The sequence below is a fragment of the Macaca nemestrina genome, chromosome 7 (assembly GCF_043159975.1).
Source record: "Macaca nemestrina isolate mMacNem1 chromosome 7, mMacNem.hap1, whole genome shotgun sequence".
NCBI classification, from domain to species: Eukaryota; Metazoa; Chordata; class Mammalia; order Primates; family Cercopithecidae; genus Macaca; species Macaca nemestrina.
Window position 1 is genome coordinate 106,599,375 of NC_092131.1, and position 16,956 is coordinate 106,616,330.

The 16,956-nt window shown below is 51.5% G+C and overlaps 2 protein-coding genes and 1 long non-coding RNA gene across 10 annotated transcripts; 2 read left to right on the plus strand and 1 right to left on the minus strand.

Moving 5' to 3' along the window:
* The first annotated feature begins 44 nt into the window (after positions 1 to 44).
* Positions 45 to 5,565, plus strand: LOC139364388 (golgin subfamily A member 6-like protein 4). The gene is made up of 6 exons (XM_071100755.1): positions 45 to 181; positions 1,855 to 1,974; positions 2,596 to 2,655; positions 3,583 to 3,670; positions 4,054 to 5,015; positions 5,283 to 5,565. The coding sequence occupies exons 1-6, from the start codon at positions 131 to 133 to the stop codon at positions 5,457 to 5,459; spliced, it is 1,458 nt and encodes a 485-aa protein (XP_070956856.1). The 5' UTR covers positions 45 to 130; the 3' UTR covers positions 5,460 to 5,565.
* LOC139364391 (golgin subfamily A member 6D-like) lies at positions 5,224 to 8,849 on the plus strand. Of its 7 annotated transcripts, XM_071100762.1 has the most exons (7): positions 5,224 to 5,360; positions 7,000 to 7,074; positions 7,497 to 7,952; positions 8,062 to 8,151; positions 8,234 to 8,321; positions 8,411 to 8,547; positions 8,654 to 8,849. In XM_071100762.1, exons 5-7 carry the CDS (start codon positions 8,316 to 8,318, stop codon positions 8,847 to 8,849), a joined length of 339 nt encoding a protein of 112 aa, XP_070956863.1. In that variant the 5' UTR covers positions 5,224 to 5,360; positions 7,000 to 7,074; positions 7,497 to 7,952; positions 8,062 to 8,151; positions 8,234 to 8,315. The 7 variants fall into 7 exon arrangements, with proteins under 7 accessions (XP_070956863.1, XP_070956862.1, XP_070956859.1 ...); XM_071100761.1 differs by having other exon boundaries at positions 8,062 to 8,321; XM_071100758.1 differs by lacking the exon at positions 8,411 to 8,547.
* Positions 8,850 to 14,414: 5,565 nt separating this feature from the next.
* On the minus strand, positions 14,415 to 16,936 carry LOC139364395 (uncharacterized). Of its 2 annotated transcripts, none has more exons than XR_011626214.1 (3): positions 16,710 to 16,936; positions 15,568 to 15,691; positions 14,415 to 15,296 (listed from the first exon to the last, which is right to left on the minus strand). It is a non-coding gene; the product is annotated as an uncharacterized lncRNA (long non-coding RNA). The 2 variants fall into 2 exon arrangements; XR_011626215.1 differs by lacking the exon at positions 16,710 to 16,936 and adding an exon at positions 16,395 to 16,666.
* Between the last annotated feature and the right edge of the window lie 20 nt (positions 16,937 to 16,956).

A 16,956-nucleotide genomic window follows, 5' to 3' on the forward strand; every position in this document is an offset into this window, starting at 1 on the left:
TTCTAGTGGGGCCCTGGTTACGCCTCCTCTGGCTCAGTTGCACAGCGGCCTGGTAGGTGACTGGAGGCATTCAGCCGTGCTCACTGGGATTTCGCTGATGTGACCCCAACCCCGCCTCCCTCCGCACCCCATGATGTCAGAAAAAACACGACAGGGAAAATTCACCGCAGCCAAGAAAAAGGTAAAACACACCAGGTCATAGCCCCCAACCCAGTCACAGATCCCCTCCGACGACAAGACCATTGCCAGAGTCCAAACTACTCCTGAGGCATACCGGAATGGGACCCCCAACACCAGCGACTCTGGGCTCCCCCCACCAAATTCTTGTCAGTCAGCTCCACCCCTTCAGCAAGCAGCCCAGTCCCTCCCTTGCCAATCTCTACCCCAGGGTGACTTTTGGCGGGCGGCTTCTGGGGCTCCCCGCTCCATACTCAGCCCTCACCTCCTGCTGCCCCAAGCCCGACCTCCCTGGGCTCTTTAGGCCTCCATCTCCCAGGACCTGGGTCCCCTAGCCCCAGGCCCCACCCTCGCCAATCGTCCCTGGGTGACTTTAGGCTGGTGACTCCCGGGACTCCCTACTGCAGACTCTGCCCTCCCTTCCTGCTGTCCCGAGCTCCACCTCCCTGGGCTCCTTGGGCTGGTGTCTCCAAGGACCTGGGTCTGAACCCTGTGTTTCCCTCCCCCATCATGGAGTGGTGGGTGACTCGGGCATCGCATCGCGCTGATGTGATCCCCTCCCCTGGGAGGAGTGGAATGTGGTGATGTCACAGTCCCCCTAGGAACTGTCATTACTGCTGCAAGACCAGCCTTTCATCTTACAACCCCATTCCCTAAGTTTTCTCACCCCATTTCCTGTTCCTCTGGTCACAGCACAAATTTCCAGTTGGAAGGGGAATGGGGACTATGGGACCCAGGAGCAGGAGGTTTCAGGCTGCCTTACTCCCTTCACAGAGACATTGACAGTGGGAAAAGCCTGCACTTCCCCTGTGTGCTCAAAACCTTGACAGTATCTCTGGGTGGCCATGGGAGAACGGGTTTGGTTTGGTTTTCTCCCAGGCTTCTACTTTGCAGAGAGACTTTAACATTCTTTTCTGAGTTCTCCACAGTTCTGGGACCAGATGGCCCTTCAGTCAGTGGTCTCTGAAGTGAGATTAGTTCATCTTCAGTAGAGTAGATCTTGGAAAACTAAACTGACAGCTTGAATCTTGCTCATATCATCTCAAACCTGGGGTACTTTGAGTGCTACAGGATGAATGCGGGACATCTTTCTGAAGCATCAGTTTCCCTTGATTCTCTTCAGATCAAACATTAATGTCCTTAGGGATGACAGTCACATAGGTTTCGAAGTATATACAGACTTCTCTCTGAAATCAGGCTTGGGTTGTCCTCTTTCTGAAAAATTCCCAGATTTAACAAAAAAGCTGCCTTCTGTCATGAGGACACATTTATATGAAAGTGTGAGAGGTACTGGTGCACTTCTTCACACTAACGGACATGTGAGGATGTATGACTCTAAACCACATGGCATACAGTTCCTGCCTCCTTCATGTTTACTGTTCTAACTCCGCCCCTGGTTTTGGTCCCTGGCAGATGCTGATTCATGGCAAAACCCCAGAGCTTGGAGTCAGAAAACTGAGTTTAAGTTCCAGTATTGCCTTTTTCTTTTTTTCTTTTTCTTTTTTTTCTAACCATGATATCCCTCTCAGTCACTAAAGGATTGTGACAACACCTTGTACAGTTGGTGGTGGCATTAAATCAGATGGTGTAGAAGAGTATTTGGTCAAAACTGTGAAGGAGGGTGTGGCTGTAGGGGCTGATAGTTCTCATGAGTGTCACTGCTCCTCTTTCCCACAGTTAAAAGAATATTGGCAGAGGAAGAGCCCTGGCGTTCCAGCAGGAGCTAACAGGAAAAAGAAAATCAATGGCAGTAGCCCTGACACCGCCGCTTCTGGTGGTTACCGCTCACCTGGGGATGTGAGTCTTGGCTGGCCAGGCTCCTGGGGACAGGGGACCCAAGGGGCAGTAGAGGAGAATTGTTAAGATTGTGGATGGACTGTTGGGTACTGGTTAAGAATTCTGGGTTTGAATCCTGCCTTTCCATCTGCTAATGATTGATTAGGGATTAATTAAGATATGATATAGGGCAAGTTGCTTGAGGTCTTTCAGGCCTCTCTTTTCACATCTGTATAATAGAGGTGGTATTTTTTGACTTCCATTTGTGAAGTTTAAATGAGATTTGTTATTGTTGCTTTTATGTGAATCCTTAGTACATGGCCTGCTGTAAACACCCAGGACACCCACAAAATGGTCATTGCTGCTTGAGTTTTCTCATTCCCAGTCTCAAGGGGAAGCCAGGCCAATGAGAAGAGTCACTTGCCATCAGGCTGTCCCTTTAGGAGTCACTGAAAGGGCCCCAGGGTGAGATGGTGGGGTGATAAAAACCATGAGAGAAGTTGGCACAAAGGAGTTATGGGACAAAAGGTCCAAGACAGGCAGAAAAGAAACTTTTGTCAGTTGATGGGGAAGAAAGGAAGTCAGAGGGCTTAGACACTGACGGGGACAGAACATCTCCATGTGCACTTTCATCTCTTGTAGTCAGCAACAGGTGTCTACGGGGAGGGCCCTGTGTCATCTACTAACCTGAAAGATCTGCAGGTAAGAGGCCCTGGGCCGAGGTTCAGTGACCCTGCAGGTCAGCCCTCCAACCTCCTCCCACAGCAGGGGCTGGTTGCCCCTCTGCCAGCTGAGACAGCCCACACACTCCCCCTCCCCAGCCCTAATGACTGTTCTCTCTACCCCTCCCCACAATCCTCCTCCAACTCCTCCTCCCTGCATGCACCTCAGAGCCAGTACCAAGAACTAGCAGAAGCCCCGGACTCAAAGCTCCGCAATAATCAGTCAACCCAGTGAAAACATCCATTCACTGGGAAGAGTCCAGTGGCGTCCTCTGATTCCACGCTGCCAAACCTGGACTCGTTTCCCCTTGAGGCCCTGAAGAAAGGGTCTAGGGGCCCCTGGTGCCAAGGGTAAATGGGGAGCTGGGGCACCCAGGCCTCACCTGGATGGACCCCAGAGCACAGACCGTGCAGCATGGCTCTTCTGCACTGCCCTCTTTGCTGACTCTCTCTTCTCCAGACACCCCTGCTCGACTCCTTGCCACACATGCCCTGGGGTTGTTGCCTCTCAGGGAAGCACTAGCCTGGCTGTTTGTCAGGGGCCTGTATTTCTGCCCTGACTCAGTCCCTAATTTGCTTTTTGAGTCTGGACAAGCCTTCTCTCCTCCTTGGGCTCCTGTTTCTGGACGAGGTAGAGAGTGTCAAAGGTCTCTGTTCGCTCTGGGAGTCCGAGATTTAAAGGCCCCTAGAATGGAAACCTCAGGGCCAAGGGCTCCTGTCTGTCCTTTTCTGTCTTCTATCTCTGCTGTGAAGAACCATACCTGGCCTGTAGGTGCTCAGCAGATGTTTGTTGAATGAACGCACCTTTCTAAATCACAAGCTGGCAGAACGGGGGGGCCTTTCTCAAACTCTGTCTCTAGAGGTTCAGCCCCTATCACCAGGGCCTTTCGCCCTGTGCTTTGGGCAGGTTCACACATTGAAGGAGGAGAAGAAGCATGAGATACATCGGGTACAGAAGCTTGGGAGGAGCTTGTTCAAACTCAAACACCAGAGGGGTAAGATGGGGCTGGCGTGACCTGGGAGCAGGACCGGCATCAGAGGGCTGTGGGGGTGGCTTAGAATGCCCCAGGGAGGTGGGTGGATGGAAGGGCTTTGAGGCAGAGGGAGAGAGGTCTGTGCCAGGAGACTGCAAGCCTTGTCATCTGCTTGAGCCTTGGTGTCCCCATCAGCAAAGAGGGAGGAGTGCCCATTGTCAGCCACCCACAGTGCTCTCCATTGAAAGTGGCTTGGAAGATTAGCTACCATCTGGGTGCGAGGAATCCTTAGCAGTGAGGCCAAGTTTGGGAAGCCTGAGAGGAGGAGCTCTGCACCAATGGGAGGATTTTTTTTTTTTTTTTTTGAGAATCCAGAGACCCTTATTGTCTGTTTCCTTTCTCAGCTGAACCCAGGGCCCCAGATTCCCCAGGAGGGCCCTCTGAGGTGGAGCAGCTACAAGATGAGACCAAACACCTAAGGAAGGAGCTGGAGAGTCTGGGAAGACAGCTCCAGGCCGAGGTGGAAAACAATCAGATGTTGAGTCTCCTGAACAGGAGACAGGAGGAGAGGATACGTGAGCAGGAGGAGAGGATACATGAGCAGGAGGAGAGGCTATCTGGGCAGGAGGAGAGGATACATGAGCAGGAGGAGAAGCTACATGAGCAGGAGGAGAGGCTATCTAGGCAGGAGGAGAGGATACATGAGCAGGAGGAGAGGATACATGAGCAGGATGAGAGGATACGGGAGCAGGAGTGGCTGCCAGAGCAGGAGAGGCTGCTGGAGGAGGTGAAAAAGCTGTTGGAACAGGAGAGATGGGAGGAGGAGGAGGAGAAGCTGCTAGAGCATGAGAGGCTGCTGAACCAGGTAGAGAAGCTCCTGGAAGAGGAGAGGCTGCGGGAGCATGATGAGAAGCTGCGGGAGGAGGAGAGGCTTCCAGAGCAGGAGAGGCTGTTGGAGCAGGTGGAGAAGCTATTGGAACAGGAGAGGTGGCAGGAGGAACAGGAGAGGCTGCTGGACCAGGGGAGGCTGCTGGACCAGGTGGAGGAACTGTTGGAACAGGAGAGGTTGCGGGAGCAGGATGAGAGACTGCGGGAGCAGGAGAGGCTGCTGGAGCAGGTGGAGAAGCTTTTGGAACGGGACAGGCAACAGGAGGAGCAGAAGAGGCTGCTGGAGGAGGAGCAGCTGCTGGACCAAGTGGAGGAGCTGCTGGAACAGGAGAGGCTGCGGGAGCAGGATCAGAGGCTGTGGGAGCAGGAGACACTGCGGGAGCTGGAGAGGCTGCGGGAGCTGGAGAGGATGCTGGAGCTGGGGTGGGAAGCCCTCTACGAGCAGCAGGCGGAGCCACACAGTAGCTTCGAGGAGCCGGTGGGTTGCCCCACCTGGGGAGCCTGCCCTCTTCCCTAGCCCTCCAGGCCTTTGTTTCCCCACCTGTAAAATGGGGCATTGTAGCCCTCACATGAAATGGTACTTCTAAAGGCACCTGTGAGCCAGAGCCCTGCTCTGATGGCTGTGGGAGAGAGGGGATGATTTTTCTAACCTGCCTCCACCCTTCCCGGTGCCATGGCAGGCAGACACCAAGTTCTGCGGTCTTCAGCTATAGCGGGTGGCCAATGATTGCTTCTCTCTGTCCAGAACAATGAGAACAAGAGCGCACTGCAGTTGGAGCCTCAAGTAAAGGAGCTGAAGACGCTGGGCGAGCTGAGAGACACGGTAACCTCTGACCCATCCAAGAAGGGCTGGGAGGCGGGCACCAGCCTCTGGGGAAGGGAGGCGCCAGGCCAGAGGCAGCTGCAACCTGGGGGCAGGTGATCCCAGCACTCTCCAGGGCAGTCCTATTACTGTTTCTTGCATCTTTCCCTCTGACTTTTAGAGGTGGGGAGCCCTAGGCTCCCCCCAGGTCTGGATATCATCGTCCCAGCTAGAGGCATGGAGTCCCCCAGTCACAGGGGAAGAGACAGTGGTATAAGAAGTTGGCCGGGTGCGGTGGCTCAAGCCTGTAATCCCAGCACTTTGGGAGGCCGAGATGGGCGGATCACGAGGTCAGGAGATTGAGACCATCCTGGCTAACACAGTGAATCCCCGTCTCTGCTAAAAAATACAAAAAACTAGCCAGGTGAGGTGGCAGGTGCCTGTAGTCCCAGCTATTGGGGAAACTGAGGCAGGAGAATGGCATAAACCCGGGAGGCAGAGTTTGCAGTGAGCTGAGATCTGGCCACTGCACTCCAGCCTGGGCAACAGAGTGAGACTCTGTCTCAAAAAAAAAAAAAAAAAAAAGAGGCTCCTAATGTCGGGTATGGTGGCTCATGCCTGTAATCCCAGCAATTCGGGAGGCTGAGGCAGGAGAATCACTTGAGATCAGTAGTTTGAGACCAGCCTGGCCAACATGGCAAAACCTCATCTCTACTACAATTTCAAAAAATAATAATAATAATTAGCCAGGCCTGGTGGTGCATGCCTGTAATCCCAGCTACTCAGGAGGCTGAGACATGAGAATCATTTGAGCCCAGGAGGTGGAGTTTGCAGTGAGCTGAGACTGCACCACTGCACTCCAGCCTGGGACACAGAGTGACACTGTCTCAAAACAAAACCAAACGGAAAAACCAAAAAGACTCCTTAGATTCAAACTGGATTCTGGCCTCAGTTCCACTGGTTATCATTCAACTACCTTGCATCTCTATGTCTCTGTTTCTTTAAGTTCAAAAGGTAGTTAGCATTTTCCTTGCAGAGGTGCTGAGGATTAAATGAGATAACACATGGAAACAGTAGTCATGTAGTACACTTAGCAGATGGTGGTTGGCTCTCCTTGCTATTCCACCAGTCTGTGGCCTACAGTTTAAATGGTGGGGAAAAGGATGTGAGATTTGAGGCTGGGGAAGGATGCATGGGGTTCTAGGCAAGGAAGGCAGTCTCTGAGGCCTGGAGCAAGGGACCGGGACCTGGGGAGGCCACAGAGCCCCACAGTGCCCTTGCTACCCTATTCATGGGCCAGGAATCTGGAAGCCAGCTAGTAAACGCCCTCATGCCCAGGATCATCCTGCAGGTGGAGCTGAAGAGCCAAGAGGCTCAGAGTCTGCAGCAGCAGGGAGACCAGTACCTGTGTCACCTGCAGCAGTATGCGGTCGCTTAGCAGCAGCTGACCTCTGAGGAGGAGGTGCTGCACAGGCAGTTACTGCTGCAGACCCAGCTCCTGGACCAGCTGCAGCAGCAGAAAGCTCAGGGCAAAGCAGTGGCTAAGCTGGCCTGCCAAAAGTTGCAGGCGACCCCGGGGAGGGAGTTGCTGAGGACAGGGCCCCAAGAGGGACAACCTGGCAACCTCCGTGCCTTCTCACCCTCTTTCCTGGCCTCTTAGGAGCACCTGGAAGCTACCAGCCAGCAGAAACAGCAGCTAAAACCAGGTTGAGCCTCATGGCTCTCCCTGGGGAAGGTACGGGAGACCACTCGGAGGAAGAGGCGAGAGCCCCAGGAGGAAAGGGGGACCGTTAGCAGCATAGGATTGAGGAGTTGGAAGACACCTTTAACACAGCTGGTCATTATGCCGACCGGGTGTCCGCGCTAAGTTCGGTATCAATATGGTGACCTCCTGGGAGCAGGAGGCCATCAGGTTGCCTAAAGACGGGAGAACTGGCCCAGGTCAGAAAGGGACCAGGTCAGGACTCCGGCACCAATCGGTAGTGGGACTGTTCCTGGCAATATAGCAAGATCTTGGTTCTTAAAAGTAATAATACAGAACAGCTCATTCCCCTCTGGGAATGGGCTGGCTCAGGGCTACACAGTGAGGGTGGGGGCAGAGGTGGGCCCCCACTTCCCTTGTTGGGTTGTCTGAGGACCCCTCTGGCCACTCCCTAGAAGAGATGGAGGAGGGCATCTGGACAGTGAGGAGGAGGAGGCACCTCGGCCCATGCAGGACATCCCTGAGGACCGGGAGAGCCTGGAGGTCAGGTGAGCCTGACTTTCCCTGCCCCTACTTTGTCACCTTCCTCGCTGGTCCCTCCCAGATCCCCTTATGTTCTTGGTTTCCCTGCCTTCTGATTTCTGTGGACTTTCACTCCTTCTGGGAGCCAGTGGTCAAACACCATTTCACCTGTGACCAACAGGTGCACACTCTGAGCCCCAAGGGAAGGGGCTGTGCTCCACCTCCCTGCCCCGGTTGTTCTGTGTATGTCCCTACAAGAATACTCATCTCTTGCCTTCAGGTGGCATTTTTCAACGATGCTGGAGCCAGTGCCCAGGAAGAGCAAAGGGTGTGCTGCCAGCCCCTGGCTCACCCAGTGGCTTCATCCCAGAGGACCCCAGGGACTGGGGGTGAGTCTGTGTGTGGGGAGACCCACCGAGCCCTGAAGGGGGCCAAGAACGGTGTGGGTGGGGCAAGGCAGGTGGTTCTTGAGATGTGACCCCATTATTTTGGCTCCAGAGCAACTTTATGGAGGACAAGGTGGACCTGAAGGAGCATGGGGAGAAACTAGAGCTTCGATTCATCCACCTCTTGGGACAGACACCATAAGTGAGCGGGAGGCCAGGGTACGGCAGGGGGAGCTGCAGGGCCGTCAGAGGGGCCCCAGCCTCTGAGTTGTGTCCTCCCGCAGGAAAGTACACCAGCCAGGGGGCCGTGCCAAAGATGTGGCACTTGGAGAGGAGGACATCATCAGGCTGGCCCAGGACCAGGAGATGCAAGTAGGGTGTGGAACATCTCTGCGGGGGTGGGGGTGGGGGTGAACTTGGGCGCCAACACCAGCATGACAGCTAAGCACCCCTACCTCCAGGTGAACCTGCTGGAGCTGCAGGGACAGGTGTTGTGGCTTGTGGGCGACCACAATGAGGGGCACGACAAATTCTTGACCACTGTCCAGAGCCCTGCTGATCAGGCCGCTCTAGGAGCCCCAATCCCCCAGGAGCTTGGGTGTGCTGACAAGCAGGGTGGTGGGTAGAGCGCTCAGGCGGGGTGGGCGGGCAGGAGCAGGGGAGGCTCGCACTGACCTCAGATCCCCTCCTCCCTCTGTCTGAAGATCTTCGTGGCTGAGCCTCACTGACAGCGTGGAGTCTGCACCAGGAGAGGCCAGAGAGGGTTCTCCCCACCACAACCCCACGGCACAGCAGATCGTGCAGCTGCTTCCTCTAACGCAGGACTCTCCAGGAGCACCGAGGCTTGGGCAGCAACCCCTGCATGCCATTCTTTTCACCGTGCCGAGATCAGGGAGATAAACATCATCATCTAAGAGCTGGTCAAGAAATTTAAAAACAAACAAACAAAAAAAGTTTAGGGGTTAATCTCCTACACAATTCATTTACTTCATTTGAATGTTAGAGCCCCTCATGTTTATTTGTGTTTCTAACTTAGTTTAAATTTATTTGTAAAAATTACAGAAGAGTGGGTCTTTCCCTCATGTTCACTATGGCATCCTTTAGCATTTTTCTTTTTATTTGATAACTGTAGGTCATTAGCACGCATATCGAGTTTGCCCTATGTGTTGGGAGTTCAAACACGCAAAGACCCACTATATGCACAAAACTGTTCTTGCTGGTTTGGAATAGGCTGCCATGATTTTTTAATGTTATTGCAGCATGTATATTCATTACGGAATTCAGATAAAATTTGCCTATGTTCTGCTAGTATGCTTGATCGACTCCTAATCACAGTGAGCTCTTCATTAGCTCAATATGTGGTTTGCCCTCAAGTGCGCTGTTTATTAGTTTGTAATGTGCCACTGTGAGTAGTGACATTTACAGTTGTTTAAAGATGGAACACTGGAGAGAGCCTTTCTCCCTTTTTCTGTGTATTGGCGATGGGCGTAATAACATTTTGGGGAGATTTTTAAATCTCCCAAAAGAGGAAAGTGGCCTGCTCTGGCAGATGTGTGCAGGATAGAATACGTTTCATTTGTTTTGGAGCCAAGAATGAGTGCATTACTATGGTACTCCCCTTAGGATTTGTATATGCTCTGGACTCATGAAGATATTACTCCTTTTTGATAACCTAAAAAGGGATTATGACCTAAAAAGGGATTGTACCACTGTTAATTAGCCAAATTATTTGGTCTAACAGTTTTTCTTTATCATTCTGAAACTGGGTTTTTCTAATACATTGATAAATTATTTCAAAGGTATTTTGATAGTTCAAATCACTTCACTTTTACCCTGACACATATAAATGTCTAGGAATGACCTTCAGATAGCGTTTAGCATCTGTGACCTATCTGACAATAATGTGTTCATCAGGGACCTCTGGATTAAATCACATACCGGCATATTTAAGCTGAATGTCAGTTTGAAAAATAAATGTGCTATATTACCTGAAATACTACTCTTTGTGTAGGTATTCTGTCATAAGTTTAAGAAAAAGCTAAAAAGATGGAAATCCTATGACAATAACTTAAGTCTTTCTTCTAAGTGCATGCAGTCATTTGCAATACCTCATTCAGCCAAGTATTTGTTCTCTTCCTCATTCAGTATAAGGCAGCTTTCAATTTGCTTAGAAGGCGACATTAGAAGGTTAGAGTTCAGCAGAAACATAGAATTTTAAAGTGTGAGTTCAACTGAATAAATTTGAATTTCTGTAGGAAGTAAAGAATCAAAATGCCTATTGAAAGACTGCAATATATGAAAATTATTTTTAAAGTGTTTGATTAAACCTGATAGGTTTTCCCAAAATGAAAAAACTCAGTTCTAAAACCAAAGCTGCTTTCTACAAAACATGAAAATGTAAATCACCCCATCCATAATAGCTTCTCTAAAACTTTATCTTACAGTCACTTTCAAATAACTATTCAAAAACGTAACTGCTGTATTAATGTCTTGAAATAAGTTAAAACATTTTAAAATATGAACACCATAGTTTAAAAGAAAGAATCTAGGGGAAGGAAAAGTAGAGAAAGAAATGCCAGTTCCAGTCCAAAGCTTTATTTGCCAAGTTTTCTTAGACTTACTTTTACCAACTTATGATTTCTTGTAAACAGAATGTATAATAGAAATACTGACTTTTGTCTAACGTGGCATTCTTGACTGCTTCTGTGATGTTACTATAATGTAATAAATTATGAAATTCTTGCAAGGTGCTGTTTTTGCCTTAAAATTTTGTGTGTCTTGAAAATTCTAGTATTAAAGGTATTGAGACTGTGCAAATGCCGGGAACATTGGCATGAGATAATCAGTTTTTATTCTCACAAAATTGTAACTATGTAAGTGTGTTTATTAAAAGAACATAAACTAAAAAGGTTACAGGAATTAAAAGTTGTGGAATGAAAAAGTTACGGGATAAAAAATACAGTGGAAAAGTTGTGGCAAAAAAGTTGTGAAAAAAAGTAAAAAAAAAGTTTTATGCAAAGTTTTTTTTAAAAGTTATGAAAAAGAAGTTACTGGATTTAAAAAAAATCATGGAATAAAAATAAATAAAAGCAGGCCCCTGTCAGCATAAGCCTGGAGAAGTGGGTCTGCAGTCTTCGCCCACACTATGTCCCTACAACCCCTTCCCAGTCACCCCTTTACCATTAGGTAGCAACACAAGACCCCTGTCTAAGGGAGGGAGAAAAACAGACCCTTTACCACCTTGACCAAGGCTAAGTCCTTACATTTCTGGATGATGATGTTTGTTATTTAAGAGCCAGAGGTTGATGGAGTTGGTTTGTTTGGAGGAGGTGTGATGGCCTCCTTACTTTTTCCTCAGGGGTGCTCCCATCTTCTTACTCAGAGAGGCATCTGAGGCGGGACAGTGGAGCTAACTGTTAGACCAGGCGAGGGCACGGGCTGCTAGGGGTGACCCGCCCTTCCCCCATGTACATACTGTATCTGTGTAACATTCTGTATGTATCGTACCTAGCGGAGGTTGCAGCTGGCATATGAAGAAGAGGTTCTGATAGTTATTTGCAGCTGGGAAACTTATTTATTGCTAGCATAGGAGCGAGGAAGGAGGAGGGGATGGAGTCATGGCTCCCTAGTGACGGGACTCCCGTTTTCTTGTTTTTTATTTGGGAATAAATGGATTTAGCCATACTGCTCAGCCTGGTATGTTCCCGTTTCCCTCAGTGGGTCCTGCAGTTTGTACCATTGAAAGAGGAGCCCCAGAGCGTCTGAGCATGTCCAGTTGGGCTGCTGGGGATCTTCCAGGCCTGTTGCATGTATGCTGCCTGGTGACACCTGGTAGATTTCACGGGGACTGCCATGGCGCCTAATGGGCACAGTGCAGCCCTGACGGCCAACAGGTTCAGAAGACTGATCTAGCTGTGGCCAGGAAGACAGATACCAGCACTGACTTTCACCCATCCCAAGTGTCTTCCATTCCGTCCTCCTGCCTCCTTCTCCTGTCTGCACCAGGTGGGCTGTCTGTCCAGAGTGCCTGCTGCCTGGCAGGCTCCCTCCAGGCTGAGTTCACGGCCCTGCCCCCTAGTGGCCAGAGCCGGCGTCACAGGATAAGAGCCAGCTAAGCTCCAGGGACTTTCCAGGAAAAGAGTCCCTTGGAAAGGGTGTGACCTTTTCACCGCTCCCAAAAGCATCCTAAAAATGGCTTGGACTTTTCCCTCCCCTGAGCTCCACAGAAAACACAGCCAGCAGAGGACACATTCTCTGTCATCCAGAAATGAGTTGGAGTCTCAGCTGAGGGACAGTAGGACTGGAAGACTGTCAGTCCACACAGCTGCCCGCACAGCACCCCCATGCTTGCCCAGAAGGCGGGAAGGATGGCGGGGACTGGTTGTCCACAGGCCGGGCATGACAGGGAGGCTCCCTGGAGGTGGTGCCCTTTCGAGGAGCAATGTCAGGAGACAGCTTCCTCTTGTTGGGCCACAAGTCTCCGCAAGGACAGCACGAGGACTGATTCCCAGTGCTAGAGGTGAGGCAGTCGGCCACGTGTGTGTGTGTGTGTGTGTGTGTGCGTGTGTGTGTGTGTGTGTGTGTGTATTTATAGCTATTTATAGAACAGGGCAGGGACATACCACAGAGGGGGCACAAGTTTTCAGCAACGGTCACAGCTGGATGTGGCAGCTCACCACTACAACAGACTAAGTCACAGATGAAGGGGGCTGGCTCTGGGGCTGCGGGAGCCACTGTCAAGTCACAGGACACCCACCCAGGCAGGCTTGGAGAGGAGGTCTCTGAGAAGAGGAGGATCTGTTCATCACTTCAGAGGTCAAAGTGGGACCTGGAGCTCTCAGGACGGGATGGACTTGCCTGACCCAATCAGCTGGCATTGGAGAGAACGCAGAGAGAAAACAGGTTAGAGAAAAGCCAGAGCTGGTGAGTCAAGTACAGAGCATGGGTGCACCGTAGCAGCTGCGAGAGGGCCGGGAAGGGGAGAGTGTAAGTGTGGGCATGGCAAGGTTCCTGGAAAAGAGAGGCTGGAAGGGAAAGGGGAGGAAGATGGAGGGAGAAGCCAGAGCTTCATAGGAAGTGCCCGGGGGCTGCGGCGGCCCTCCCCACCCCACACACGCTGACCTCTCTCATAGCACCCAGGCAGTCCACCCACAGTTCAGACCAATGCCAGCCCCCTAGGACTTCCCTCTTCTCTGGTCACCGTCTTCCAACCCACTGGCCCAGGGCCACCTCTTGCTTGGGGAGCCCCACCCAACAGCCACCAGGCCTGATAGAGAAGGAACACTGCTTGAAACAAAATAGTGAAGCTATAAGGGGATGGCTGGCTGGAGTGAGCACCAGAGGCCCCTCTGGGTGGGCAGAAAGCTCAGGGTCCTCTGAGGGACCCTGGGGAAGGCAAGGAGGACAGGTAGCCCGATGCCACTGGCCATACAGTTATAAGCCCAAAAGGGGAGCCTCAACTGGTAGGCAGGGGGCTGCAGGTTGCATAGGTGAGGCTGGGCCCTTTATGATGGGAAAAGCAGAAGAGGGAGAGTCCATGGCAGGACAGGCAGGTGGGCTCGCTAGGCAGGATTTGGCTGGGCCAGGAGGCACTGTGGTCTCCTTGGCTGAATAGCACAGGAGACCCCTAGGAGCAACAGGCCAAGGTGAGTGAGCCTGCTGGTCGGCGGTAGTGCTTCAGCGGGGGCCAGGGACCCTGCCTTCAGTCCACACGAGTAGCTATGATGGTACCTGGGAGGGAGGAAAGGGGGCTGTGTGTCCTTGCCCGGTCTGTGAAGTGTGTTGTGGGATGACCGTGTGTATGGGACTCTCAGGCTTTTATCCTCGATCACCACTGGATTGCTGACAGTTGGAGGATGTGGGACCCTAACTATCACCCTTAATCTGCAGTGGATTTGGCTCTCAGCACTCCCAGCCTGGGAGCTGGATACCTGCCATGGCAGCATGACCCAGACTGCATGACAGGGACAGCGTGCCCAGGATGATGTGCCTTGGCCTCTGACCGCCTCAGATTCCAGCCCCACACACAACCCCCTCCAAGCTCCCAGCCCCTACACCATAAACCACGAGCTCTGTGTCCTCTCTGATGGCTCCACATCTGCCAGTTTGGGCAAGGAGCCTGTTCTAAGAGACCCCAGGCTCAGCCATGGAGACCTGGAGCAGTGACACTGAGTCCCATGGCTCGCAGGGAGAGAAGTGAGACAGCCAGCAGCACAAAGACAGAAAGAGCAAAGAGCAAGTCTGCAGCTCCAGAAGGGAGGGGCAGGGAGCCTGGCTCTGAGTCCCCAGGTGTGCCCCCTGTGTGGAGCTGGGGCAGCGGGGCAGGCAGACCTTTCATGCAGCAGGCAGCAAAGCATGTACCTACCAAGGCTGACGCTCCTCAGGGAACACCGATAGTGATTCTGAAAGACAGCATCAAATCACATGGCAGGTCACATGCATGGTGGGGCAGGCCTGAGGGTGGGGGACACACACACACACGCCGGAGTGTGCACACACATGCTGCGAGGCCCCACGGCCTGCATGCACACACTAACACACATGCCCACAAAAAACACGCATACGCTGCCTTCTCTGCCACCTGCAGGTGCCCAGCACCCTCACCGGCTGGCAGGTGCCGCATGGATCTGGGACATGCAGCCACTCGGCACACTGAAGCACATGCGTGGGCAGAGTCACAACACAGATGCTCGCCCGCACACAGAGGCATTTCCACCAGCTCCCTGCACACTCGTGCCTGGTGTGCTCAGAGGACCACCCACGCTGCTCATGGAGACAGGGCTTGCTCACCAATGTCCAGCTGTCATTTCTCCACCTAAGAGCCTTCCATGGCTCCCTACTGCCTACAGCATTGAACCCCAACAAGTCACACTCTTCAGACTTTGAAGGTTCTCCACCCTATGCCCCACCTTCCCCACAGAGCTCTTCCTCATTCTGTCTCTGTTCCCTGCTTTGGCCAGGGGCTATCCTCGATGCGACCCACACTACACCTCTGCCCATGGCAGCTTTTTACCCAGTTATCCTCCAATTCCTCACCACATAAGCCTATCTCAGTCATGCCCCGGACTGCATTGAAGCCAGCCTGCCTTGAAGAAGCTCTCCCAGACTGCCCTTTTCCCCAAGGTAAGATCATGATTTGTCAAATGTTTAGCGTGTGTTAGCAAGACTGGAGTCGGAGCAGGCATCAAACCTTACATCCCACATGTCACACCTCACCATAGACCTGGGTGCCAAATAGCCTGAAGAGTCTGAACTCACGTTGGCAGTTAGCAAAGTGCTCCTACGGCTGCATCTGCAGTTAACATAGCATCCCTATGGCCACTGCCTCCCTGGATCTCCACAGCCATCCTAGGAGAAAGGCAGAACATCATCATTTGATAGAAGAGATACTGGAGCTCTGGGAGGAAAAGGGACTTGCCTAAAGCCCCAGGATGAAGCAGCAAATCTGGACTCTCACAGATAGCCCAGAGCTGCCGGCATTCCCTCAGGATCTGTGCCCTCAGGTCTGATTTAATTTTTTCCTCTCCAAAGAGCCATCTGTAGGGCCAGAGGCTGGCAAAGCCTGACGCATCACTGGATGCCAGTTCCTTTGCCTGACTTTCAGTGATTCCTACCTTACCCTGGGTTTTGTGTTTCTTGTCTCAACACTATCATTTCTCATTCCTCCACAGGTTGAACTGCTCACTCCAGCCACTTGAAGCATGCTTTTCTTGACACAGTTAACTCTAGGCACATGGCTGGTGCTAAAAAGAAAAAAAGAGCATTATGTCAATTTCATTGATTAACAAAACTGATGGCTCCAGTACAAAGTAAAGTTGATACTTCCTGGGCCTCTGAATTCAACAGCCTTTTAGACAAATGGCTCTGAGCTAAAACATGAGCATGCATGTATATGTATCTGTCTCAGTCGGATGAGATAACCTGGGTATCGGTTGTTATCCTTGAGCATTTTCCTGCCTCATTAATGCATGTGTACCCAGCACAATAATAATCATAGCTATCAATGGCTAAAGCTGAGGGCTTTCCTGAGCCAGGCAGTGGCTTTAAAAACTTTAAAGTGGCTTTTAAAACTTTAACAGCTAAAGCTGAGGACTTTCCTGAGCCAGATAGGGGCTTTAAAACCTTTAAATTTTCATACAGACTCTCATTGAATAATTTCTGTTTTTCAGATCAAGAAACTGAGACTTACTATCACATTTGGGATTAAGTTAAAAAAAAAAAGGAAAAGAAACTGAGGCTTAAAGCTGTCAAGCATTTCAAAGCCAGCAAGTGGCTCAATCGGAACTTGAACCCAGGCAGTCTAGCCCTGGGATCCTGTGCCCTTACCCAGTATCCAGTGTCGGCTACACAAAACTAATGAGTACATGTTTTCAACTATAGTTTAAGTGGGTGACAAATTTTTCACTATATTTTATGTAGGTGACTTTCAGGGGGTATTCTACTTACACAATCTATTGAGCTGGATATTAACTGAGAACAAACAGAAACTAATGAACTCTGAAAAACATAAAACATGAGCCACATGATGTCACTGCAAACATGATGTCACTGCAAAAGACAAAACAGCACATAGCCTTCTTGTGACTGTATTTTGCTGACAGTCTACGAGCTAATACTCAGCCTGAACTCAGCAGTGCTGTTCCCTTGGGAGACACACACACAAACACACGGACACACACACACACGGACACACACACACACACACACACACACACACACACACGAGTTGGTGGTTTTGTGCCTCCCCGCCAAAACACACACACATTGGCGGTTGTGCCGCCCGGAGCCTCCAGTCTGCCAGTGTGAGGAACGGACAAGATGGGTCCAGTAGTGTTGGGTCAAGGCAAGGAGAGGGCAGCCGGAAGCGCGCCCATGCTCTGGACTCCTGCACCCGCCGAAATGGGTGCTCACTGGGCGCGCGGGAGTGACGGGTGGGGGGTGAGGGGTGAGGGGTGAGGGGTGAGAGGGAGGGGGACGGGGTGGAGGCAGCCCCTTCCCAGGCCGCAGC